The sequence below is a fragment of the Ascaphus truei genome, chromosome 2 (assembly GCF_040206685.1).
Source record: "Ascaphus truei isolate aAscTru1 chromosome 2, aAscTru1.hap1, whole genome shotgun sequence".
Classification (NCBI taxonomy): domain Eukaryota; kingdom Metazoa; phylum Chordata; class Amphibia; order Anura; family Ascaphidae; genus Ascaphus; species Ascaphus truei.
This window is the reverse complement of record NC_134484.1, coordinates 99940851-99968849: the sequence shown is the minus strand read 5'-3', so window position 1 is coordinate 99968849 and position 27999 is coordinate 99940851. Positions and strand designations below refer to the sequence as shown.

Genomic DNA, 27999 nt, shown 5'->3' with positions numbered 1-27999 from the left:
TTATAGGCGTGCACCAGTGACTCTACATGCATACACCACTCATTCTTCTGAGACCCATTTAGGGTGCCGTGCATGTCCAGGAGGGTCTGGTTGAGCCTCTCCAGCAGAGCATCTCCCTCCGGATGGTAAGGATTTTTTCGGGACTTTGGTGATGTTTAACAGCTTAAACCAGGGGCGCGCAAACTTTTATTGCGGCGCCCCCCCCTACCTTACCTCCTCCTTGGTGCGCCCCCCCTCCTTACCTCGTGCGGCATCAAATGACGCAGCGGGGTTGTGTCATTTGACATCACGTTACTGTGGCAACCATGACGCCGCGTTGCCATGGTAACGTGTCCTGGAGCCAGCTGAACCTCGGTAAGTAGAGGTTGTAGAGGCCTCGCGCGGTCCCCCGGCATTTAATTTAAATGCCTGCGGGGAGAGCGTGGGATCTCTGCAACCGGCCGTGCCCCCCCCCCCAAATCTCACGCCCCCTGGGTGTCCGACCCCCAGTTTGCGCACCGCTGGCTTAAGCAACTCCCTGATGAGGTTACTTTCGAAGTCCTGGCCTTGATCCGAATGCAGGCGATTGGGCAGTCCATAATTGATGAAGAACTTCTCCCATAAAATTCATGCACACGAGGTCAAGGGGTCCCGAGCTCTTCAGATGAGCCATTGGAGCAGCTCTGCTGGGTAGACTCTTTTGTTGAATGCACCATGAGAATCGGCAGCAGTGGCGTTCTACTGACTCGCATCGGTGGCCAGAAGAACCGGTCTCATATCAAACCGAATGTCATAGTTTTTGCAGGACCATGTATTGTAGGTTCTTGGGTAGAATCAGTTGCATTCTATCCGGGTGATTATGGTATTGAACACCCGATAGAGTAGACCTTTGTCCATTTCCCGCATTAGTACTGCGACCGTGTCGCTGGGAGCACGTTTCAGCAATGAAGGCTTGTTTTTCTGGATGGCTTGACAGATAATTCCAGCCACTGGAACCCTTATCTGGTATTTTACCAGATCCTTCGAGGCGATGATCTTGTCTGGGGTGATTTTAATTCCCTCGGGATTATATCTGCGAACCTCAGTTCAGAGAAGGCCACTTTATCTTCCACGATGGCTGCGGTGGCACACATAGCTTGCATCTCTGGTTCAGGGATTTCTTCCCAGAGGTCATCATCTGGGGTGGTACTCAATCCCGGTCTTCTGGATAGAGCATCAGCTCCGATGTTCAAGGGCCCCGGCTTGTACTTCAAGATGAACTGGTAGTTCGAGAGGGCCGCAAGAGATCTGTGGCTGGTGGCTTCTAGTTTGGTGGATGTCAATATGTACGTCCACGGATTGTTGTTCGTACACACCTCGAAGGTGACTCCATATAGGTAGTCATGGAGTTTGTCTACTATTGCCCACTTGAGAGCGAGGAATTCCAACTTGTGTACAGGATAATTCTGCTCGCTGGGGGTTAAACTGCGGCTGACGTAGGACACTGGTCGGAGTCCAGCTGGGTACTTCTGGTGCAAGACTGCACCTAGGTCATTGAAGCTCGCATCCACATGAAGGATGTAGGGCTGCTCGGGATCAATGTAAGCGATAACGGGTGCCTCCGTTAAGCTTTTCTTTAGGCCGATGAATGTCTTTTCACAGGCGATCGTCCACTTGTCGTCGAATGGTAGTCACACAGAGGTGGCTTTCCACCCTGTATCTTCGGGGTATATTTTGAGAAGTTGTTGAGGACCTTCGCTTTACTTGAATATCCCTCCACAAAGCGGCGATAGTATCCGCAGAATCTGAGGAAGGAACGTAGCTCCATGACGTTTTCTGGTCTTGGCCAGTTCACCACTGATTCAACGTTGGCGGGGTCGGTAGCTATCCCATCCGCGGACACTATGTGTCCTACATAGGTCACTGATGTGCGGCAGAACCGGCATTTGTTAAGAGACAGCTTCAAGCCTTCCTGGCCCAGCCGATCCAGCACTTTCAGTAGCCGTTCTTCGTGTTCTTCCAGAGTCTTTCCAAAGACGATGATATCATCCAGGTAGACTAAGCATGTTGCCGATGGTCTTCTCCATCAAACGCTGGAACGTTTCCGGGGCCCAACAAATGTCTTGGGGCATGCGGGTGAACTGGTAGAAGCCAAGGGGACATACAAAGGCTGTCTTCTCTTGATCCTCTGCACTCATTGGTACCTGGTAGTACCCAGATCTCAGGCTGAACATTGGCTTCCTGACAGCGCGTTGAGAATTTCTTAAATCCTCGGAAGAGTATACTGGTCTGGAACGGTGCATTTGTGCAATGTCCGATAATCCATGCACAGGCGGACCGACCCATTCTTCTTCCACACCACCACGATTGGTGACACATAGGGGCTTTGTGATTCCGTCACAATCTCCACCGTCTCCATCTCTTGTAGGACGTCTCTCACGTCCTCCATATCTCGGGGTGTGATGCGACGGGAACGCTCCCGGAAGGGCGTGGTTTCACTTAGCCGGATGGTGTGCTGGGCATTTTGGCTGCAGCCCACATCCATCTCACTGGTGAAGAACACTTCCCGGCGTTCTTCCAACTTGGTCATTTGCCGTTCCTTCCACTCGGCGGGCAATGTGGAGTCTCCGAAGTCGAATGCCAGCCTGACCGGCTGATCCTGCACCATGGCGGTGTTCACCTGAACCATCGTCTTGACGGGGTTGACAAGGTATATTCGCCCCAACCGTTGACCTTGATCGAAGGGCATGGGGTAAGGGGAGATGTTCTGGACGAACACCTTGATCCTCCCAGGAATCTTGGATTTCCATTTCCGTATTTCGGCACAAGCTTGTAGCCTCGGTTGGTGTCCTCCTTGGGCGTACTTTCTAGAGAAAAGAGATGATCGCCTCGTCTCGGCCCGGATAGCAGCACTTCACTCCCCCTGGTGGAATCTCAGTTAACCCCGCCTGAGGTTGAAGAGGTCCCCGTACCCATCTTGGGCCGATATTTTACAGCACTCTTCCTGAAGTACTGGGTAGATGTGTAGGGCAGAGAGCCGTCGTTCGCAGGCCTCTTGCAACTATGCTCTGATCACTGCCCGCACCACATCGGCGTTGGTCCCCAGTATGATCAGTGAACTTGGGTATTCTCGAGGTTCAGGGCATATCAGAGCCTCCACATCCATGGTATGAGACTTGCTGGTGTTCAGCTGTGGTATTTCCAACCGAACATTCACCACACCTTCAATGGGGTAGTCCTCATTGCTGAGTCCCCACTGCTTTATTTTGTCCACCGACTGCATAGGCAGATGTTTAAGATGTTGGTCATAGAACGGACGGTACACAATGGTTACTTGAGACCCAGTGTCCAGCAAGGCTGAGGCATATATGCCGTCCACGAGGATGCGTATGATGGCGGCCAGTCCAACGTGACGGTAAGCATCCGATGGGGAGGTTGTATGAAAGCCAACAGTTCCTCACCTTTCTGGCGGAGTCCCTGAAGACCCCGCAGAGCCCTGTGACTCTAATGGCCACCACTATGAGGTCCCCTGCGCATGCACGATCCCATGCACGCGTACTCATCATGGCGGCGCCTTGAAAAGGGGGCTGCAGGGAGCCTCCGGCGACTCAGTCGCCTCCCAGACACTGTTACAATGCTCCGTTGGTTCCCCCGCTGTAGCGGATGTAAGCGGGGAACCGGGGGTTGGGGGCCAGGGGACCCAGGCAATATAATATTGATAATAAAATTATATTTATTTAAATTAACACATAGTAAAATATCTCAATCATACTTATATCTAAAAAAGGATTTACATCAATTCTATAATGCTAAAACAGCTTTAGAACAATCTACTTCTTCCAGAGCAATAGCCTAAACCAGACTATCTGGAAAGTGCCTTGAAGGACACAAATTGTGGAGGTTGTGCAGAAATAGGATGCCTCCCAGCTATGTAAATGCATTTCAACAAGACAAGGTCCAATTTCCATTAGACTTAGTTAATACAGTGGTATGACTTCTTCCACACTGTCAGAGCACCTTGCCATGCCACATCTTCCAATGTCATCCGCAGGGTTGATTAGTATACTTTGCCCATAATGCGTTCTTATTTACAAGATAAAGCAGAATGCTTTAATAGTTGTTATGTATGTATGTATATCTTCATTTATATAGCGCCATCCAGGTACATGGCGCTTCACAGCAGTAATACACGAGGCATAATAATATAACACATAATGGGAATAAGCGCTTCAGACATGAAAGTAAGATTAGAAAATGGAGTCCCTGCCCCGAAGAGCTTACAATCGCTAGGGTTTCTACACTGATGCATGATGTGGTCTGTTTCATTGCAGACATTTGTAAGTATTATAATATTCCAAAGTTTCTCTTGAGAATTCACATTTTGAACAGTCACAATATTAGTTACAATTAATTTTTTTGTCGTATCAAAAATGTCCAACTGTTATACAAAGAGTCTGTTGTTTCATCTGCTGGAGGATGTGCAATGCATGGCTGTAATAACTTCGGCAGATGAACCTTGAGCAGCCTTATTGTATTTATTTTTGTGATATACAGTACTATCAATCACGGAGGGTTTCACAAAATAAAAACAATTTCTGTTTTTTTTCTGCTATCTTACTTAGTTGTCAGGAATGGAAGTCGGGAAAAAAATCTACGCTGTGAATGGTGACCTAGTTTTCCTGAGACCTTTTCATGAAGTGGATTGCTTCCTGAAAACTTGCTTGAATAGCAGAAAGCCTCTGAGGATCCTGATGAGCACAAAACCAAGGGAGTAAGTCACCTTTGCCCATTTCTATATTAAGACACATTCTGAAGCTATCTACTAACAACATGTTTGTGTTTTATGAATGGTGTTGTTATTCTTAATATTGTTCTTTTTTTTAAATAAATTGTGACGGTAGTGTCACCATTTACTCTGAAAAGTAACCATGACTAAAACACATTAAAAATACAATGCATGTAGTGATATCTTATAGTGTCAGAGCATGTGCATTCCTCATGCAGCAGATAGAATTGCAGTGTGCAGAGCTTTCTTATTGCTCTGATTAGAACGCTTGAGAGAGAAGAAGAGACCAGGGAGATTATGAGATTATTATCTAGAATCCCATCTATAAATTACCCCCCAAAAGCATCAAAATTGACAACAAATCTATACCTCTCATACAGGACATACACGGTTACTGCAATGCTGTACTGAAAACTCAGCTGAAATGATACATATTTAACTTTAGCTGTTTACCCCTTTCATCTTCAGTCCTGTTTTTAGTAGAAATGTACAAAACTATCCAAAATACAGTTGGAAAATTATTAGGGATTCCACCACCCCTGCATTTTTGCTTCCTTGATAGGTCTCAAAGGGCTAAAAATGTAATTTAAAAAAAACACACACATTTCCACCAAGAATTTGCAATTTCGAGAATTCTTTTTAAGGCGAGACCCTGAAATAGGATTTTTAGGAGATAGAGTACCCATTAATGTATATACCTCTCAAAACACTCCTCTATACAACATGTGGAGAGATACTGTACCTCTGATCCCGCTGCAATTTTTTTCTTGGCTATAAAAGGACAAGCAAAGTATTGCACATCTCTACTGTATGTATGTCCTAATAACTTTTAAAACCAGAGACAGAACATAAAACACAGACAGAGCTCAGTGCACATCCAGTGATTTTGGGGGTTCAATATGAGCTTGTAGGTGTCCTGTATGTGCCCTAATAACTCTAGCGTATGTCCTAATAACCCTGTCCAAAAAGAGACGTTGTTTCTGTTACTTCCTTTTTGTGCAGTGTAAAGGTTGGCTTTTAGGGCACCATTTTAAAAGATAATAAACATACTCTTAATTATGAACTAAGTGTTAAAAATGTCAGAGAATGCGCGCTCTCTTGTACTGCAACTCTCTAGCCTTCTGTTCTGTGGCAGAACATGTTATGAATCATGTAGCGAAAAAAGTGTTGAGATTGAGGTTTTGTATTTTATGAACAACAACGGAGCTCATTGCTACACTCGTCTTGAAACTCTAAACGCGCTTCAGTGGACATTGGCAATGTGACAGTGGTACATAATGGGATACAGTTAATTATTTCATTGGTTCTGATCACAGCTAAAAAGCACTGCATGGAGGGTCGGACATAGTTTCCCACAATTTGCCATAATTGGATGCAGTGTTTCCATGCTTCAGGGAGTAGTATTTGGCAGTAGGCAGTCTGTTACTGGGAACTGCTAAAGATCCATTATCAGCGTATGCTGGGCAGCAGAATATGACTTGTGTAGACATTTTCTTAGTAAAAATGAATAATAGCTTTTTCAATCAGGGTTTCAATCTAAAGTATAATATTATTGGCAGATTATAAGCTACATCTAGTCATGTGTACAAAAAAAGAATTGTAGCAATGTTTGTCCCTTATTTTATGTGGAAAAAAATAGTTAGTATGATACCTTTTATTAGACCACAGTGGTTTATAGTGTACAAGCTTTTAAACCTCACATGTTTCTTTTGATGTAGAAGAACCTAAATAACCTCTAATTTGTGAGTAATAAAAATGTGAGCTTTGGAAAATGCTCTAAATGCATTTTAAATGTTCTGTTGCCTAATTTCATCAAGTGTGTACAAGAGTAAAAGTATGAAATATGGAATATGTTGCTTGTATTTAACTTTTTTTCGATTTTACAAGTGGCCTTCATCAAAATAAAATAAATGATAATTAGGCTGCCGGAAGAGTATCTTCATGTGATGGTACTGTAGTTATATTTTAGAAGACTTACAAATTTTTCGATATTCATTATGCATAACTAACTATGGGCCTCATGCAGAGAGCAGCGCTATTTCAAATCTCGCCATTTTTTGGGGAAATTCGCGCAGAAAACTGCCGAAAATGGCGAGTTACGGAAAACGCGCCATTTTTTTTTTTTTTTCAAAATCTCGCCGCGCAGCTGGCGAGAACCTACATCTCGCCAGTTTTAAAAATATCCTAATTCAGAGAGCCGCGAACAGCATCTAGCGGCTGTTCGCGCCAAGAAAATGGCGCGATTTGCTACTATTTGCCTCGCCAAGAAAAGTTGGCAAGTAGATGGAGCTCGCCGCCTATAGGAAAGGGGAAAAAAAATGCGCGATTTTTTTTAACACATTTCTGCAGCGCGCATCTCTCCAATTCTAACTCGCCACACGCATTAATGCCAAACATTGCAGAATTCGCACATTTCTGCATATGGAGAATAAAACTCTCCAAAAAAGCTACTTTTTATTAAACTCGCCAATTTTTAAATTCGCTGCTCTCTGCATGAGGCCCAAAATGTGAACATTTTACAAACTTTCGTAAAGGCCATTTAGTATCTTAAAAGTGAATTACAGACAGAGTGAAATATTACTTGGGAGTTTCAGCAAATGCAGCGCGTTTAGCCTCTGACATTATCAGAATGTCCACGTTAGACCAAAGAGTGAATAGCAGCAGACTATCACAGGGCCACTCCGTGACCATTTGTGGCCAAAAAGTGTCCCATTCAGGCTCTTTCTCTAGTTGCATAGAACTCTGTATTGGCAAATCTACCAATATCACATTTGACTTAATTAAAAAAAAATGTTACTGTCTCTTAGAATATTTAATCTGCCACATCACTTGTAAAACATGTAGCCATTTCAATTAGATGAGTTTATTTTCCCTCAGGATTTCATTATAAAATATTGGAGACAGGAATACGCACATAATACAGTAACAAAATGAAAGTGGAAAAATGTTGCACTCCAATCTAGTCTCTTTTCCCCCCATAATTTGTCTTAATTAAATATATTTGTTCAGCCAAACTCAGATTGTTGTTTTATTTCCTACTGTTCCTTGTACAGATTGTTTTTTCCCGTTGGCCACTGAATAGTCTTGGCTGTGGCTATTAATCGTTCCTACAGTAGTTTTGTTTAATTCTATTTCCAACTGCGAAGTCATTTCCTCTAGTAAATTACTCACTGTTCGCTCCAAAAATGAAAATGATGGAAAATAGTAAGGTAACCACTGCTCACTTACTGGTGAGAAAGTGGACCATTTTGATAGGGTTCACAAATTCTTATGCAAACCCAAACGTGAAATGAGTTAAAGGAAACAGAGACCTAATCCCTCCTATATGGGAGCTGCTATTAAAATAGTGGGTTAGTTCCTCTTAGGACCAAAGCAAATGAAAGATGCTCATGTGTTAAATGGAGTAAATGCTGGTAATGGCTGATGCTTCTTTAAAAAAACACTTTTTGCAAAGTGAACATGTAGGTGTGAAAATTTCCACTTTTAGCAGCGATTTGAAGATCACTGTGAAATGATGTTTTTGCCCTAGTGTGTGTGAAGTGGGTTAAGGATTAAAGCAAGTATTGCTATTTGGATTAATTGGGACCATTCTTTACATACAGTACAATCACCAGTGAAAACTGTTTACCTTAAATGTCCCCGAAGTCATACAGTACCATTATAAACTAAATTCAATGTAGCTATTTCATGGAGAGATGCCCTTTCCAGTCTGTGACCTTGGCATTTATATTCACAAAGCAGACAGTTTAACTTAAATGTATTTGTCAAAAAAAATAAATAAATCCCTCTCCGTTTTGGAATAAGATGGAAACATTTGATGTACATTCCCGTAATTACACCATTAATCTGTCTAGTTATGCACAGCATTTATTTGTCCACGGATGCTGGTATTTAGTAAACAGGCAGATTAAGCAGAGATATATGTTTGAAGATATTTGTCATGCGTGTATACTGTAAGGGCATGTTTAAGAGCACTATTAAAAGAATATAACAATGGAGAATTCTTTATCTGCGAAAAGTCAGTAATAAACATTGGCTTAGAGCAGGCCTGCACAACTCGTAAAGCGAGAAGGGCCGAACTGCTCCAAGGAAAAAAAAATTGGGCCGCACGGGTAAAATTATCATCATCATCATCATCATCATCTCTCCTCCAGCACCTCTCATCATCATCATCATCATCCTCATATATCTCCTCCAGCACCCCTCATCATCATCCTCATATCTCCCCCAGAACCCCTCACTATCAACCTTTGCGATACTCCCCATCTATCTCTCATACCCTCATCTCCCCCTCACCCACACACATAATACCCCCCTGCACACCACACACATAATACCCCCCTGCACCTCACATCTTTCTCCCCCCCTGCACCTCACACCACTCTCCCCCCTGCACCTCACACCACTCTCCCCCCCTGCACCTCACACCACTCTCCCCCCCTGCACCTCACACCACTCTCCCCCCCTGCACCTCACACCACTCTCCCCCCTGCACCTCACACCACTCTCCCCCCCTGCACCTCACACCACTCTCCCCCCCTGCACCTCACACCACTCTCCCTGCCCTGCACCTCACACCACTCTCCCCCCCCTGCACCTCACACCACTCTCCCCCCCCCTGCACCTCACACCACTCTCTCCCCTTGCACCTCACACCACTCTCCCCCCCTGCACCTCACATCACTCTCCCCCCCTGCACCTCACACCACTTTCCCCCCCTGCACCTCACATCACTCTCTCCCCTTGCACCTCACATCACTCTCTCCCCTTGCATCTCACATCACTCTCTCCCCCCCTGCACCTCACATCACTCTCCCCCCTGCACCTCACATTACTCTCCCCCTGCACCTCACATCACTCTCTCCCCTTGCACCTCACATCACTCTCTCCCCTTGCACCTCACATCACTGTCTCCCCTTGCACCTCACATCACTCTCTCCCCTTGCACCTCACATCACTCTCTCCTGCACCTCCAATCCCCCCTGCACCTCACATTACTCTCCCCCTGCACCTCACATCACTCTCTCCCCTTGCACCTCACATCACTCTCTCCCCTTGCACCTCACACCACTCTCCCCCCTGCACCTCACATCACTCTCCCCCCCTGCACCTCACACCACTTTCCCCCCCTGCACCTCACATCACTCTCTCCCCTTGCACCTCACATCACTCTCTCCCCTCGCACCTCACATCACTCTCTCCCCTCGCACCTCACATCACTCTCTCCCCTTGCACCTCACATCACTGTCTCCCCTTGCACCTCACATCACTCTCTCCCCTTGCACCTCACATCACTGTCTCCCCTTGCACCTCACATCACTCTCTCCCCTTGCACCTCACATCACTCTCCCCCCCTCCACCTCACATCACTCTCTCCCCTTGCACCTCACATCACTCTCTCCTGCACCTCCAATCACCCCTGCACCTCCAATCACCCCTGCACCTCATCCCCTGCACCTCACATTACCCCTCCTGCACATCACCTCCCCTCTCCTGCACATCACATCCCCTGCACCTCACCCCCCTGCACCTCCAATCACCCCCTGCACCTCCAATCACCCCCCTGCACCTCCAATCACCCCCCTGCACCTCCAATCACCCCTGCACCTCCAACACCCCTGCACCTCCAATCACCCCAGCACCTCCAATCACCCCTGCACCTCCAATCACCCCTGCACCTCACCCCCTGCACCTCACCCCCTGCACCTCACATCACCCCTAATGCACATCACCTCCCCTCTCCTGCACATCACATCCCCTGCACCTCACCCCCTGCACCTCCAATCACCCCCTGCACCTCCAATCACCCCCTGCACCTCCAATCACCCTTGCACCTCCAATCACTCCTGCACCTCCAATCACCCCTGCACCTCCAATCACACCTGCACCTCCAATCACCCCTGCACCTCCAATCACCCCTGCACCTCACCCCCTGCACCTCACATCACCCCTCCTGCACATCACCTCCCTCCTCCTGCCCATCACATCCCCTGCACCTCACCCCCCCTGCACCTCCAATCACCCCTCTGCACCTCCAATCACCCCCCTGCACCTCCAATCACCCCTGCACCTCGATTCACCCCTGCACCTCCAATCACCCCTGCACCTCACCCCCTGCACCTCACATCACCCCTCCTGCACATCACCTCTCCTCTCCTGCACATCACATCCCCTGCACCTCACCCCCCTGCACCTCCAATCACCCCCCTGCACCTCCAATCACCCCCCTGCACCTCCAATCACCCCTGCACCTCACCCCCTGCACCTCACATCACCCCCCTGCACCTCACCCCCTGCACCTCACCTCAATGCACCTCACCCCCCTGCACATATCCACGTTCGGATCAGGGGGGGGGTGGGAGCGGCCGCAGAAGAGCTCAGCTGGCTGTGACTTCCCCCTCTGTCCCACGTTGCGAGCGGGGGCGGGCGCAAGGAGCGGGAGCAAGCCCTGCGCATGCGCGCCGGGACCGCGGGGAATCGCACCCATTTTTTTTTTTTAATTTTTTTTTTCAAAGTTTTTTTTTTTTTCCAGTTTTTTTTTTTTCAAAGTTTTTAAAAAAAAAATTTAAATCTCATCGAGGGCCGCACAGAGAGGCTAGGCGGGCCGCATGCGGCCCGCGGGCCGCGTGTTGTGCAGCCCTGGCTTAGAGTCATCAAACTCAGTAAAAATAACATATATCTATGTTAATAAAAAAAAATTGCCAGGTACAATATATATATATTGCACCTGGCAATTTTTTTTATCACTTCTTATTACAGCAGATATATGACCTATGTCTTCCAAAATTGCAGTAATAATTTAGGGGTGCAAAATTTTAACCGTAGTCGTGATGCGGCAATAAACGTGACCGTTAAAAATGCATTAATTACCATATTAGGATAGCATTACTACTATGTCTACCATAGTCTTCTGTAATATCAATTAGTACCGATCCCTATGCAGGGCCGGATTTAGAATTTTGCTGGCTGAGGCACTTAACTTTTTGCCCCCCTGGCCTCCTCCTCCTTCTGTAGCATCATAGCGTCATTGTCACATAGCGATGTTTTTCCATGACAACAGGACACCATGTGACATCACAGTGTCATGGTAACACGTTACCACGTGACGTGCCCTGACACTGCAGAAGGAGGAGGGGCGACGCTGCAGGAGGAGATAAGAGACCTTTACAGAGACCCCACGCACTCTGCCGGCAATCAGTTTAGTTGTTGTGGGGAAGAGAGCGGGGCGTATGTAACCGCCACACCAGCCTCCCAGAAATGTGCCGCCCTTGTTCCAGGCCTAGTAAGCCTATGTCTAAATATGAGGCTGTCCCTATGGTACACATTGCATTAACCCATTGGTGTCTGATGCTACCATGGTATACGACAGGTATAAAGGGGGTTTATACATTAAAAAAAACTACACTACGTACCCCCATTTGCTACCTTAGTAGGTAAGGCAAACCAGGGTTTAACCCCTACATTATTTTTTTTAGCATGTTCTTGTATAGCGCTGCTAATTTTACATAGCTCTTTACAGAGACATTTTTAATTTTTGCAAGCACAGGTCCCTACCCCGTGGAGCTTACAATCTATGTTTTTGGTGTCTGAGGCACAGGGAGATAAAGTGACTTGCCCAAGGTCACAAGGAGCTAACACCAGGAATTGAACCAGGTTCCCCTCCTACAAACCCAGTGCCAGTCAGTGTCTTTACTCACTGAGCCACTCATTCTCCCTACATTCTCCCTGTAGGGTTGCTAGGTGTCCAGTATTGAACCGGAAGGTCCTGTATTTGGACACTCTGTCCAGTAAAAAATAAGAGGTAATACTGGACATGTGTGTGTCTGGTATTATCTCTCTGGACATAGTGACCTGACCAGCTTGGGGGTCCGTGCGGATTTCCCTGAGCAGGGAGAGAGTAGGGCTATTGCTACTGTAGGGGGCTTAGTAGCTTCCTGTATCCTCACTGGCTGCTGCTGGGTAATGCAGCCAATCAGGAGGAGTGTCAAGAGCCTGGGGGTGGGGCCAAGGAGAGGAGGAAACAGCATGAAGCAGAGAGAGGTGAGAGGGGTGTGTGTGAGTGTGTCACGAGCGCATTGCACCTTTCACCATTGTGTCCAGTATATTTGGAGAAAAAAAGAAAAAAAATTGACATGCATTAAAAAAAATCATTACATATAAATAAAAAGAATACATAACATAATAAAAATATATATATTTAAGACATGGCCACGCAAAACAAAATTTATCATAAATAATAATCCAAAACCCAATGGCCCAAAAAACATTTAAAAAAACTAGTAATCCACACCAGATAGCCAAAAAGAAAGAAAACAAACCCACAATAAAAATAAATGCAGGCCTAATGGTCTATTTGTATTCCCAGACCTATTTATATTCCAAGGCCATCTATGGCCACCGGTCTGGGATCCTCAATTTGACACGAAGCTCTCGATCCTCTGTTGCTTGAAGAGTCTTCTTCAGTAAATATTTATAGTTTTTTTTTCTTATCTTCTTTAAATAGGTCTTCTGTCTTCTTCTATAATCTTCGCATTGGATGTGGCCTCTACCCTGACAGCTCATGTTCTGTGAGGGCCTAGGTATTTTATAGTGGCCTGGGCCGCTGCAGAACATGTGTAATGGGGTTACATGGTAAATCAACCAACTAGGTTGGTTGATGGACCATTTGATTCCCTCTCTTTTTTATGACATCATTGACCGGAAGTCAGGTTAGAAGCCACATTCAGTGGTGAAGATTCAAGAAGTAGACAGAAGACATCTTTAAAGAAGTTAAGAAGAAAAGGAGAGAAGTCAATAAATACTTACTGAAAAAGACTCTTCCCGCAAGGATTAATTTTTGTTCCCCCCCTCCCCCCCTTTTTTTGGTCATTGGGCATGGATTATTTGTGTTGTTGTGTGGCTTTTGGGTCATCAGGCCTTGGATAAATTTTTTTTTAAATTGTATTTATTTTGGGTGGCCATCTGGCCTTTGTGGATTAGTACCGGGGATTTCCACCTTCAGAATGAGGACAGCCTACAGCAAGGGTGGGGTAACTAACCAATTTTTATTCCAGGTTCCCATTGATTGCCAATGTGACAATCTAGGCTCCCATTGAGATGGCCTAGGTAGCTACAGTGACAATCAATAGGCTTATGTTTTAAATGTAAGCAGTAAACAAAAGTATCAGCAGTGCACAGCCAGGGAGCCAGGCATGACTGATATAAAAAAACTTTATTGAATGTTAAGCATCACCAAGAAGGTGTAAAAACCTCCTGCATGTTTTGCACCTTGCAGTGCTTATCAAGGAGTACTTACTCCTTTAGTATTCCTTGATAAAGCACTGCAAGGAGCAAAACATGTTGGAGGTTTTTACACCTTCTTGGTGATGCTTAACATTCAATAAAGTATTTTTTTATATCAGTCCTACCTGGCTCCCTGGCTGTGCGCTGCTGATACTTTTGTTTACCTGCTTGGATCTACCTGCTTGCAGCTGGTCACGCCTCATTAGGACACCAAGGAAACTCTAGGAGTGTGTAAGGATTTATATATCATTTATTCACAAGGACACTTTCAAGATGGAAATACGCGAGTTACTTTTGTCTTATCAATTAACTATTGTCTTACCACTGATGCGGTCACAACAGTGTGGAATAACAATACTGACTGCTTCCTTCAGGATGGAACATTATTTCTATAAGACTTCTCACTTATCATCATTTATTACCCATTCCAAATGAATGAGTTTGCCTTGTTGGTCTGTTATACAATATCCTGTCACTTTTGGAGCACCCACTATTTCCAACTTGAATTTATGTTTTAAATGTATTTATTTAATATGTTCTGTATTTTTTTATTTATTTGTGATGTTTTGTTCCTTTTAATGGCCAAATGCCCTAATAGCCACATTTGGCTAACAGGACTATTGGCCATTAGTCAGAGGGGGAGGGGGGGTTTAGGTTTGTTGGGGGGTGGGCAAGGGGGTGATGGGGTAGTTATGCTGGGGAAAGTTGTTAGGCCCCTCGGTTGAGGGGTTGTATGGTTTAACCCCATTTTTGCCTTAGCTGTTACTAAAGCATTGGATTACAATGCTTTACTAGCCACTAAGGATAATAAGTGGGGTAGGTAGTGTAGTTTAATATGAATCCCTTTGTAGCCCTTAGTAGTCAGATAATCATGGAAACCTATGACTAGCTGACCCCTTGGGCTACTAACGGATCCATATGTACTGTAATATGCTGTATGTATTTTTTTTGTCACCTACTCCAGGTTGGTATAGGTTATCTTGTCTATGTATATAATGGCCAATGTACTGTAGTGTATACATAGGCAAGATAGGGCTATAGTTAGCCAGCCTAAAGTAGGTGCTAAAAAATGTTATTTGTGCTGTCAATCAGTTTTAGATCAAGTTGGGAACTTGATGACTGGCACGATAAGGCGAAAAATTGCGTTTTTGGCTGGTTCCGATATCTTTAACGGATAAGTTCCAAAATGCGTTATTATTAGCGATGCTACAATGATGACTTGATGATAACAACAACGCATTTTTTTCACGGTAATAACGCATTTTTGCCTTATCGAACTTTGATGACTCTAGGACCATTGTAACCTAACAGCAATCTGCAGCACAGTAAGAAGAAAGAATCAGACCTCATAGCTAATTTATTCTTGATGAAATGCTGCCAAGAAAAGACAGCATTATTGCGTTTTCACAAAAGCCTTTTGATTGGATGTGAAACATCTGTGGGTTCCTATCTTCTTGATTTAATAAAGCTTTTTTTCCTGGCTCACGTTTGATAATGTTTGACTTCTCTTTTACTGTGGCCATAATTCGTAATTGTTGGTGATACATAATTGAATGTAAGCAGGCCGATGCAACATGTTGTCTCTTTTCTTTACTACAACATGAAAAATATCTGTAATCGGATCCTTCTCATACCTGTCTGCTTCAAATTGCATTTTATAGTTGTCTTATTTGAATACATACTGGAAGTGTCATCTCTGCTGATCCCATTCAAGCCCTATTGCCCTAGGTGACATGAAAACTGTGGACTTTAATCACAGGTCACAAGACTAATATAGTCATTTACTGCTTCAGTGCCTGTTAGTTTATTTTCGTTTTGTTCTTGTGGAATGTTTTTATATGGCTGCATTATTTGGTCAAGTCTCGGCTAGCAACACAATCAGAAAATATAACCCTACTTTTTATTGTAAGCTATAGGGGCTTATTCTGTAAGGTAAAGTATCCCAGATGACGTTCTATCGCAGTAACGCCCCATTAAATTCAATGGGGCTTTCATGCGATAGCACGTCATCTGCACTGATCACACCTTAAAGAATAAGGACCACAGTCCCTCTAGGGGCCAAGTATCAGAGTCTATAGGGGCTATGTATAAAATGTTGCTATAAGGGATTTTCATGTTAAACAGAAGCACAGAAGTATAGCAAGTTAGTACGTCTCAGTGCACCAATGTACTGTATGTAACCAATTTTTCAGAAGGAAATGAATGATGCGAGGTGGTGGAGATAGAGTTTGGATGTTGTCTGTGGCGCACATATGTAAATTGTATGTAATATTAAATTTCAAGTATGCAGCACTTTTGTCAACCATAAATGCGTCAGAATTTTCAGTTAAGTTTTTCTTGGTGAAAAAGAGGTGCAAACAAATCCAAATGCATTTGTACTGTATGTCTAAACATGACACACACCACACAAAGACTAAGAAAATGTATGCCAAATGTAAGAACGTGAATATTAACACAGGAAGAAGGGCAAAGGTGGCTGGATACAATTAAGGTAAATAAAATACCTGGCCCCTATTGCATGCATCCAAGGGACTTTAAGGAGCTCAGTTCAGGCATAGCCAGACCTTTATATTTATATTCAAGGACTCCATTTCTACAGGCTCATTAGTACAAGATTTGTGTAAAGAAGATGTGGTGCCCTATTTTAAAAGGGAGCAAAGTCACAAGCAGGGAATTACAGACCTGTAAGGCTAGGGCCATGGTCAAAAAGACCGTGCTGACCCGCGCTGAGCTGCGCTGAGGGGAAACATCATCCCCAATGAGCAAGGCTTTAGATGGCGCTTCCACAGGTGTGCAGAGGCGTGTGGAATTGCAGCCGACAGCACAATTTAAATTTTCCCGCTGAGGGAAGTGTAGGGCCGGTCACGAGACCGCCAAAAGCCAATGGCAGTCCGTGACGTCGGCGCCGTGACGTGGCACGCTAGCCCCGCCAAAGGCTCACAAGCGTGCACGCTGACGCTCATGCAGGGACACAAAAAAGCTCCTGCTTGAGCAGGAGAGCCTGAGCGTCAGCGCTGTGAATGTCACCATGTCCGAGGCCTTAGCCTGACATCTATTCTGGGGAAGCTACTTTAAGATTTATTAATAATAAATATTCAGGAATATATTTGGGACAACAATATTATTAGTAATAGTGAGCATGGATTTATGAGGGATAGGACAGGTCAAACACATTTTTATTAGTTTATTTTAGGCAGTATGTAGGAATTTAGGTCAATTCAGTGGATGGGCTCTACTTGGATTTTGCAAAGGTGTTTGATACATTGCCACAAAGGAGGTTCATGTACATAATAAAGGAAATTGATTTGGGTTACACTATTTGCACCTGGATTGGAAACTGGTTGAAGGATAGACAGCAGAGTGTTGTCATCAATAAAACCTTTTCATGTTGGGTTGAAGTGGTAAGTGGAATAACTCAGCGTTCAGTATTTCAACTTGTTTATTAATAATCTTGAAGGAATGGAGAGAAAAATCTCCAGCTTTACTGATGACCCTAAATGATGTAAAGCAGTAAAATTAGAGTAGGATGTAATTTCTCTACAAACGTCTCAGGTGCTTTTTCTAGTAGCTCCAAAGTTGTCATTGCCAAACTGCATGGTTTGTCATGTTCAGAAGTTGAGGAATGAGAAAAAACCCTATACTCTATTGCAAATCACTTCTTCTAAACCACGTCTAAAAAAGTGACAAACCGCATTGTTTAACAGTAAAAACGCATGGATTGTACTAGCTTTAGAAGCGGAATGACCAGAGGTGGTGTTAAATCCATCCCCAATCTGATTTATAGGTGTTTTACTCTCAGCCAAACCCATATTTCAAGCTCTGGATGTAACTCACAATTGCAATTTATTTCGTTACCATTCAGGTGGCATGATAAAATGCAAGTTTGTAGAAGTGGTTTGCTACTAGAATAGCAGTTTTAGTAAGAAAATGCGAGTTGAATGCCTTTTTGACAAACTGATCGGATTGGCTGAGCCAGAGAAACCGCTTGTAAAAAAGCCTTTTAGACACGGATTGGACATGTGATAAAGGCTTACAGAATAGCAACGCATGCCAATCTGCTTCTAAAGTGTCTCTTCAGAGCTACTAGAATAGGCCCCTACAACTGGACAGTTTCATACAGATAAATGTAAGGTTAGGCATTAGAGAAGCATGAATAAGCGTATTACCTACAAACTTATTGGGTCAAAATTAGGAGAATCACTGATGGAGAAGGATTTAGGAGTACTTGTAGACAGCAGGCTTAGCAATGGTGCTCATTTTCAGGCTATTATCATGCATACAACTAGGTATCGATGGAAGGGAAGACAGCATAATTTGACTACTATATAAATCCCTAGTAAGACCATACCTTAAATATGTAGTATGGTTTTGGACACGATCCATTGAAAATACAAAAGACACAATGAACTGTGCCCCTAAGAAATAAAGGGGATAAAGGTCTGACTTACTGTCTGATGAATGGCTATCCAAGTTAAGATTGTTCATATTAGAAAAAAGGCATCCAATAAGATTTATGATTCCTATTTACAGATATTTTCAGGGTCACTACCAGGAACCTTAAGGGAACTTTTCATTCCAAGTACAGCAGAAATGAGACAGGGTCATCCCTTGACGCTGGAGGAAAGGAGATTTTATCAGAAGCAAAAGAATGGGGTCGTTACAGTAAGGGCAGTCAAAATGTGGAATCTACTACCCATGGAGACTGTTATGGCAATAGATATCTTTAAGAAAAGGTCAGACATCTTGTTAGAAAGGAAAGCTATACAGGGATATGCTAAATAAGTAAACATGGGAAGGATGTTGATCCATTACTGGAATCAGGAAGGAATTCTTTTTCTCTCTTTATGAGACATAATTGGCAAATGTTTCACTGGGGTTTTTTCTTTGCCTTCCTCTGGCTCAATATACTATAAATATAAGTATTAATGTAGGATGAGTATCTTAGCTGATTACATTTTAACATATGTGGAACTTGGTGGATATATGTATTTTTTCAACCTCATCTCAAATGTTACTGTGTTCAGGGATGACATTCAGCCGGTTCGCACGTTTTTCCAGAACTGGTTGTTAAAATGCTTACTGCTTCTGAGAAGCGGGGCGGTGCGGTGCCGGAAGCCAATGCTATATATTTTCACCCTTTCTTCCCACGTTCTCTGTCCACTGCGAGTGGGGAGAGCTGTGTTATGAATTGTGGGGCACAACTATTCAGCCACTGAGCACTGAAAATCAGGTCCCACAATTCATAGCCCATCTTCCCATGTGGAAGAGCAGAACTGGTACCAGGACGCACCGCGCTCAGCGGGAGGCAACACCTGTGAAGTCCAGGGGATGGTGCTGGCTGGGGGGGGGGGGAGGAGTTGTGAGTGTGTCTGTGTATGAGAGGGGGCAAGAGTATGTTATAGAGGGAGGAAGGATGGATGTGTAAGGGTTCTCTGTGTGAGAGGGGGTATGTGTTTGAAAGAGGGGTGTTTGTGTGTAAAAGAGGAGGATGTGTATGTGTATGTTTGTGAGAGAAAGCGTGTGTATTAGAGAGATCGGTGTGTGTGATTTGCACCAATTTTGCTCCAAATTTGCCTTCATGCATCAATTCCTTTGACTTCTTGTCATCAGATTACTGATTCTAATCAAATTTAAAGCAGACTTTTGTTGGGTTATACATTACAGTTTCCTATCTGCAAAATTTGAACAAAAACATTGCACCAGAATATTCAAAGAAAAAGGTCCCGTGGGATACAGTAGGGTTTATTGCTTCAGTAAATATGCAGTTTTTGAAAAAAATATTTTGCAGTTGGGAGACTTTGATAAATAGCCTCATTGGAAATGAAGCACATTTTGCTTTCTATGGTACATGTACCTCCGAATGGTGGTGTGCTTGTTAATTAAGCACTTACTCTGACTTTAGTTTAGCTCATCTCTGTTTGACGGCCAAGGAAGGAGTAGAGGGGGACTTTGCCTGTGCAAGATCCAGTGTAGCACATAATAATATCACAAAAAGGGACTAATACTGACTAGAATTATTTCTCCCTCCCATTCTCTCCCTGATCCTCTATCTCAGGGGTGTGCGCTAGATTATCTGTGAGGGGCGCCCTACACGCTTCCCGAAGGCACTTAAATTAAATGCCAGGGAAGCAGCAAAGGCCTCTGTAGACTTCACTCGGTTGGTTCAGACGGCTTCTGGAGACGTGTCGCCATGGCAGTGTGACGTCACGTTGCTATGGCAACGTGGCGTCATGACGCAGAGAAAGCCAGAACCAAGGTAAGGGAAGGGGGGAGAGCGGGATAGCCGGCAGAGGGGCGCAGGAGAAAAGATTGCGCTCCCCTGCTCATCCCTCATCTCTCCCCATCCTTCCTTGTCATCATCATCATCATCATCATCTCTCCCCCTCCTCCAAATCATCATCTCCACTCCCCCCTCATCAACATCATCTCTCCTCCCCCCATCCCCTCTCTCCTCCCTCCCCTCCCATATATACAGACAAAAACTACACCATATACGCACATACCAAACATGCAACATTAGTGTAACACACACATACAATATACAAATACATATTTATATTCAACATATTAAAAAAAAAACACTAAATATATATACATAAAACATAAAACATATACATATACATATACATAAAACATATGCAACATATGCAACTAATGCATGAAACACACATATGCATTACAAATACACACACACCAACACACACTTATAAACACACACACTTACCAACACGGACACACACTTACCAACACAGAGACACACGGAATCGGGAGATGCAGAGAGGAGCAGCAATGGAGTGCTCTGCAGCACCACCTGCTGCCGGAAGTGGTTAATCAGGAAGACAGCCCTACTCGCCTCCTCCCATTCTGTGATCAGCTCTGCACTCCGCAGCCGGCATCCTCCGCTCTCCTCCTACCCGCTCAAGCCTGTCTCTATCTGAAGAGAGACAGATGGGCGACAACAGGGGGGGAGAGTGGGCCCCCCAAGAGCGCGGGCCACCGGGCTTTGCCCGGGCTATAGCTACACCCCTGGGAGTAACTAAGGGAAATCCAAACTGTCCTATGTCTCAGATCACCATGTATACAAACTAACTTTGAAAGATGATTTAAAAATAGTTAAATGTCTTGATCTAGATTTAACCCATGTCACTGCCATTGGTTCATTGCAAAACGAGGGCCTGCATCTACAGTACAACTGACCAAGCAAGTCAGACAGGGTAACATTTTTGCAAGAACACATTTTGATAATATCCACTGCCATTTATAACTGCTGACCCTGCTAATGTCAGTGCCTGATGCCCAGTAACAATACTGCATAAATTCACGATCACGCACTTGTACACTTACAGACACACTGATGCAGTTAAACACACAGCACTGATGTTCTACAATAGTAAACCTGTGCTTTTACACCGATGCTGACCAGCATTCTAGTTCTGTATAGATACTGTATTATGGCCCCAAATCTTTAGACCTCCCAAATCACTTCTTCAGACGTTGTATATATGTGGGTATATCTGGGGTAAAATGGCTGCCAAATGTACTTGCGCTTGTTTACGACTATTTTCTAACCTTTTTTCCCCCAATGTGCGCCTTAAGCATCATAAAAGCTTTTAATAAAATATTTGGACGCACACAAAAAGGTATGTTAATGGTATTTACAAAAACGAATCTAGAACATGCGTTAAAATCGTCTGCAGCATTAAAATCGTCTGCAAAGTTGTACCTGTCGTAAACACTAAAAAGTCTGTTTATGTTGCTCGTGAAGAATGAAGTTGCTACTGTATGTGTCACCCAAAAAATCACGTGACATCATGGATGTTTCATTATACTGTATATATAATATTTTCACAGCGTGGCTAAAATACCACACTAATAATTTACAGTATAATTACGAATACTAGATTTAAATTAAAAACACACATAATTCTGTTCTAATTTAAATTGTATCAATCAGCTATTTAACATAACGCAACGGCTCAAAATTAATTTCATACCACGAACTATGGGTCATGTGTATAATGCCTTCAGACTTCCTTTACATACAATACATGTTATGCAGGTTTGTACTACTTTTTAGCACTAAAATGATGACGCACAATAAAAAATGAAAACATGATGTTACTATATAGGCGCCTAACAGTCTTGTAAGGTCTAAGAAATTTGGGAACAATCTGAAGATCAATTGTTGATCTATTTAAAGGCACCACAACCTACACGTTTTACACTGATAGGGGTTTGCTTAAACTGATATATTCTACGTTTCAGATTGTTTGACACATTTGTGAATTTCAGAAACAATCAACTGAATACTGCCATTTCCTGTTTTACTTTTTCTAAGAGGAATTTTACATTATAACCCTATATTTTTGCTAGGACGGTGAAAATTCCAGATTCTGCAGAAGGACTTGGCTTCCAAATAAGAGGTTTTGGTCCATCTGTGGTCCATGCTGTGGGGAGAGGTAAGAGAAACAAAATGCTTAGGGGTTTTGTAAGAGACATGTGGAGAGGTATGACAGGGAGACCGTTTTGGGGGAAATTAAACAGTGGCATTTATTCAGCCCATGATACAGTTTAAGGATATATATATATATATATATATATATATATATATATATATATAATGAATACTAGTATACCCTTTGCTTGCTTCATTAATTGTAACATCGCCGGAAGAAGAGATCAGTGTATCTCGAAAGCTCGCACAAATAAAAGCATTTCGTTAGCCACAGAACGGTATCATCTATTTATTTTTTGATTATATATATATATATATATTTTTTTGTTTTATTTTTTTTGTTAGCCCATACAAATGGATAGGCTTTTTATTTATTTGTGTGTGTATGTGTATATATGTATGTGTGTGTGTGTATATATGTATGTATGTATATATATATACATACATACATACATACATACATACATACATACATACATACACACAAAGAAATAAAAAGCCTATCCATTTGTAAGGGCTAACTCACATACCCAGTCCATATCTGCAGGGCTGGGAGGATAAGCCTCTTACAAACCTAAGTCCCCAAAGTCTAAAAATGGTACCTCAAAGCAGGTGGCCCTTCATGTCAGTCTCTGGGTCTGGATTGATGTCTGTTGAGGGGCCAGCCAGCTTCTGGCATGTTCCCAATTTCACTGCACCCTGGAATAGAGGTCTGGCCCCTGGTGTCTTGATGTGAGCACACAGTCCTTCTGTGTGCTCAAGACAATCAATTGGCTGCAATTAACCATCTTCCTTCTGGATTACTCAGACCACTGTAGGCTTTCTATTGAAGCTTCATTGAGACAGGGTTCTGTTACAAGTGTATTTATCAAAATCTCCCGGGCGCACAAATACTGCACCAAATTGATCAAATAACAATGTTTTTATGATAAATCTGCTCTAGTTTATTTTCCATAGTTTTGTAGCCTTTCTGATAGTTATCCAACCACAAGGCTGACAATTAAGTCTGAATAGACCAAAAATTAGTTCTGACTAAATGTTAGGCACTGAAACATCTTGGTGTAGGAATGGCTCCACTTTTGCTTTGATACTGTACATACTTGTGGGATCTTCTACTGATATTAAGTTTTTGTACCTAAGCATGTGTAATCGGATTGAAATTCACTAGTCACTCTATTATTAATAATATATGGGGGTTTTTTTTCAGCACTATATGTATGTGCAACACTGTACATTTGAAGGCACTATGTGTTCCTGTCCTGAAAAGTTTAACATCTAATGTTGGTGCATGAGACACAGGGAGATAAAGTAACACTTAGATTGTAAGCTCTTCAGGGCAAGGACTCCTTTTTTCCTAATGTTACTTGTATGCCTCAAGTGTTTACTCCCATTATTTGTTATATTATTAGATATATATATTATTTATATTATTATTCCACGTGTATTACTGCTGTGAAACGCTATGTACATATGTAGCACTATATATAAACAATATATATATACATACATACAGTAGTTACATAACTAAGGTCACAAGGAGAACTGACAATGGAATTTGAACCATGTCATTTCAACGCAGTGAATCACTTCTAACTTTGAGTTGTGACTAGAGATGGGCGAATTATTTGGACGGATTTGGATCCGCCGCAGATCGTCTGGTTCTTTTGGTCCGCAGATTTTAGCGGATCAGTCTCAAAAAGGGCGATTTGCCTTTTCCAGATTTTTTTTTTTTTTTTAACCCTACGATCCATCAGCGGATTCTGCGATCCAATGATGGATTTTTAAGAATCCAATCCGCGGATTCAGCAACCCGCACGTGGATTATTGAACCCGCAGATTGGATTCTTAAAATACGTCAACGGATTGTATCTCCTGGCGGTTTGGAATGAATCCACGTGGATTGAAACTATAACAACACCGCAGAACGAAATTTGAATGGCAAATTCTGAGAAATCCGGGACCCGGATTTGGACTTGTTCGCCCATCTTTAGTTGTGACTATGCTAGTTGTCCAAAGGGATGTTTCTGTAAGTCTCCCAACAAAGCATTTATATTGTAAACTCTCAGCAGCAGAGATTCCTCTTCCTATCATGTGCTTGTAGTATGCATGCACTCATTGCATTATAATTCCCCATATACTAATGTCTGCTTTGTAAAGTTCTGCGTAAATTGTTGGTTTTCTATAAATAGGTAAGTATACATACATTCAAGATTGTTTGTGCAGAAACAACATTTATTGAAATATTTTGCTGTAGTTGATATGTCGAAGGATTTTTTGACCTGCATAGAAGGCAAATGAATTAAGATTGCTTTATAGTTTTGCTAAAATAATCCAATTCCTCAATGTCATCAAGGTTGCCAAACAGGCATTGCAGCAGTTTTGACCTTACCCATAGCACATTGGTTTAGAAGGTTTTTCTAAGTGATTAAATTGATATATCTCGTCAGTGTGTTGTCTTCTTCAAATTGGTTTTCTCAGCTTAAAAGAGAGCCATTCAACATAATCAGCCACTGGACTGTAAATCCGTGAAAGAATTGTCATTTTAATTGGGACTTGGTATTCCTCGTATTTTTTATTTTAGGAACGGTAGCGGCAGTAGCTGGACTTCACCCCGGACAGTGCATCATCAAAGTGAATGGGATTAATATCAGCAAAGAGAGCCATGCAAGTGTCATTGCACATGTAACAGCTTGTAGGAAGTACAGGCGGCCCATGCAGGTAGGCATGCCTAACTATAATCTATATGATTATTGCATTGTGATATCTTTTTGTATCCAGTCATACAGTCCGCTAATAAATAGGATAGTTGGGTTGTTTTACATTATTATTTTTGTCGTTTTTATCTTTGTGTACAAGGATATTGGAAACATAATGCACTGCTACAATACTAAAATAAGTGAAACAAATATGTTTCATCGAAGCAAAGCTTGTACCCCAAAGAAGTAGGTGCAACAACCATCATTATTACCAAATGAAAGAATCATATTGCAAGATAGATCTAAGTAATAATGAAACGGAGATACCAGCTGCAGAAAGTATTGTACGACTTGCTATTGTAGGAATTATTTTTAAAATAAGTGAGAATATATTTATAACTGAAACACAGAGGTTAACAAGGAAACCCAGACGTCACCTATGTTGTCTTTATCTACATTCTATTCCCCTTATCAGAAACAATTGCTAATCATTTTCAATATCAACCACACAGATGTTGGGATATTTCAGATTTTGAAGAAGTGCTCTGGGGCACTTTTAAGTAAAGTTTGGTCTCCACTGGTAGAAAAAGGGCATGCCAGAAGCATATTCATGGTGTTACATACAGAAACATAAACAACATTTATTACTGACTCTTTTTACAAAAGATTGTTTTCTTCCTTATATTTATACCGAAATGGTCTTAGTGCCCTTGATGAAACCATGTTTCAGGAATGTAATTTGTGATATGGGCTTTTGGGAAGCTGAGTTATGCACTGCAATTTACAGGAGCCGATGACAGAAACATGAAAATGTCATTTTGTTCTACTAAGCAGGCTAGATCCACCTGTTCTAAAGTTATTATTATACTGTTCTACATATTGTACTTGTTACCAAATTACAATTGTTTTCAGTGTATCAATTTTCTTAGTAATGACTAGTGGAAAAAAAGTGTTATTTTTTTGTACTGTATGCGACAAGTAAAAATATCACTTGTGGGCACATTCACGTTTCAGACAGCTCTGCAACCCTGCTTTTCCCCATTATCTCTTAGCTTGTAATGCTTCCCCTGCAGCCAGGGATTCTGGGAAATGGCAGTATGCGAAATACTAATTGGGAACAGTAAAGACAGAAAGTAAACATAGTAATTACAATTCAAGTGTTTTAATCCCAGAAGCATGGCTGTATTAATCTCAAAACAAATTAAACAGTGTATTTATGTGTTGTCTTAAAAATATAAAATTAGTCTTAATGTAAAAATGTTACTTATTTGAAACCTAAAATGAAAATATTATTTATTTTCAACAGGTCTTTGGAAATTGATTCTTACTTCTCATTCTATATTTATTATACTACACTGGTTGGTTAAGGATGGCATCTTTATTACTTTCATGTAAAAGTTATTGTCTATTTTATCAATTTAAATAGGTATATTTTACCTACACAGTGTAAGATCAAAAAGCAGTCTGATACCAAAACAGATTAAGTAAAAACCTCTAAAGGAACCCCTGAGCCTTACATAAAGGGCCACCACGACTGATAGGGTGTTGGTCACCCCTTTCCCCCATTTACCTCCGTTCTGTAGGACCTCTGGGAGGATAGTGATGGATCGCAATATAACACCAAAAGGAAGAGATAAAAACACACAATAGTGTAATATGTTCTTCAAGGTAGTGTAATATGTTCTTTTACATTGAAGAACGAATTACACTATTGTGTGTTATTATCTCTTCTTTTTGGTGTTATATTGCACTCCCCTACATTGGAGTAAGTTGAACATTGGAAGAACTCAACAAACACTTCAAGGGTTTGACAGCAGTACAGTGTATTTGATTTTATTTTCAACCCTCTACTGTACTTTTGTCACTATTAATAAATACACTGATAATACTACATTTTTCACGAAATCACTGAACATTAAGATTAATGCACTTAATGACCCAGTCACAAACACTTTGTATATTAGTATTAGTACTATCTTGCACTTGTACTAAATCAGGAGGAGCACCGATTTGTATGCTGTATTGTGTTAGGGTAGTGACGGAAGGTGGGGGCCAGGCCAGAGCGAGGTAGTTATAAATTTGGGCAATGGAGAATTTGTGGGAAGAGGCGTATGTGCAAGCTCCTTCTGCAGCTTCAGTCTAGGGCCTCATGTTGTTTGGCAGGAAAGCTGCGGGACCTGGTGTTCTCTTGTGGACCCTGGTGGGGAAATTTCACAGTCGGATATTGGGTGTATGAGGTGTGACATCCGAGCTGCAGCCCCCTCTCCTCTGTCCTTTGATCAGGTAGGACGCTTGCTTTCCTTCTGGCGGTGGGGGGAGGGTGTGTGCATTTGGTAGCTCCGATGTGTTGAGTTCCTGCATCGTTCTAGGGCGCAGTCTTTGTAATGTGAGTGTTCTTTTTGCATTAGAGTCGGGAGCAGAGCTCCATTGGTGCTATCCAACTGTCCATGTGGTAGAGTTCGCAGGGTGCCAGATCAGTGGTCATGCTGGCATGCTAGGCCTCCGAAGAGGCTTAGCCCTGACAGGTGGAGCTCAGCGGGAGCAGGTAGGCTGCTGGGCCGGCTGGGTGTAAGTGGAGAGCCAGGCCTTCTTTCTCATATCTTGAGTTACATACAGAACCCCAATAAGCTCATATTGAACCCCCAAAATAACCACAATATATATATATGCGTATAGGTGTCAAAGAGGAGTGCTACATAGCATGGCAATATATATTTAAAACCAGAGACAGAACATGAAACACAGACAGAGCTCAGTGCTACATCCATTAACACAGATACATGGTACAGTGCCTATATATATATATGTATATATATATATAT

General features: G+C 42.7%; 1 protein-coding gene across 2 annotated transcripts in view; it reads left to right on the top strand.

The window, feature by feature from the left end:
* The window catches only part of PREX2 (phosphatidylinositol-3,4,5-trisphosphate dependent Rac exchange factor 2), a 330482-nt gene that overhangs the window by 165314 nt on the left and 137169 nt on the right, over positions 1-27999 (top strand). For both annotated transcript variants that reach the window (XM_075583773.1, XM_075583771.1), the window contains exons 18-20: positions 4581-4729; positions 22400-22485; positions 25063-25199. In XM_075583773.1, the coding sequence (XP_075439888.1) occupies positions 4581-4729; positions 22400-22485; positions 25063-25199 (372 nt within the window). The remainder of the gene's footprint in view (positions 1-4580; positions 4730-22399; positions 22486-25062; positions 25200-27999) is intronic.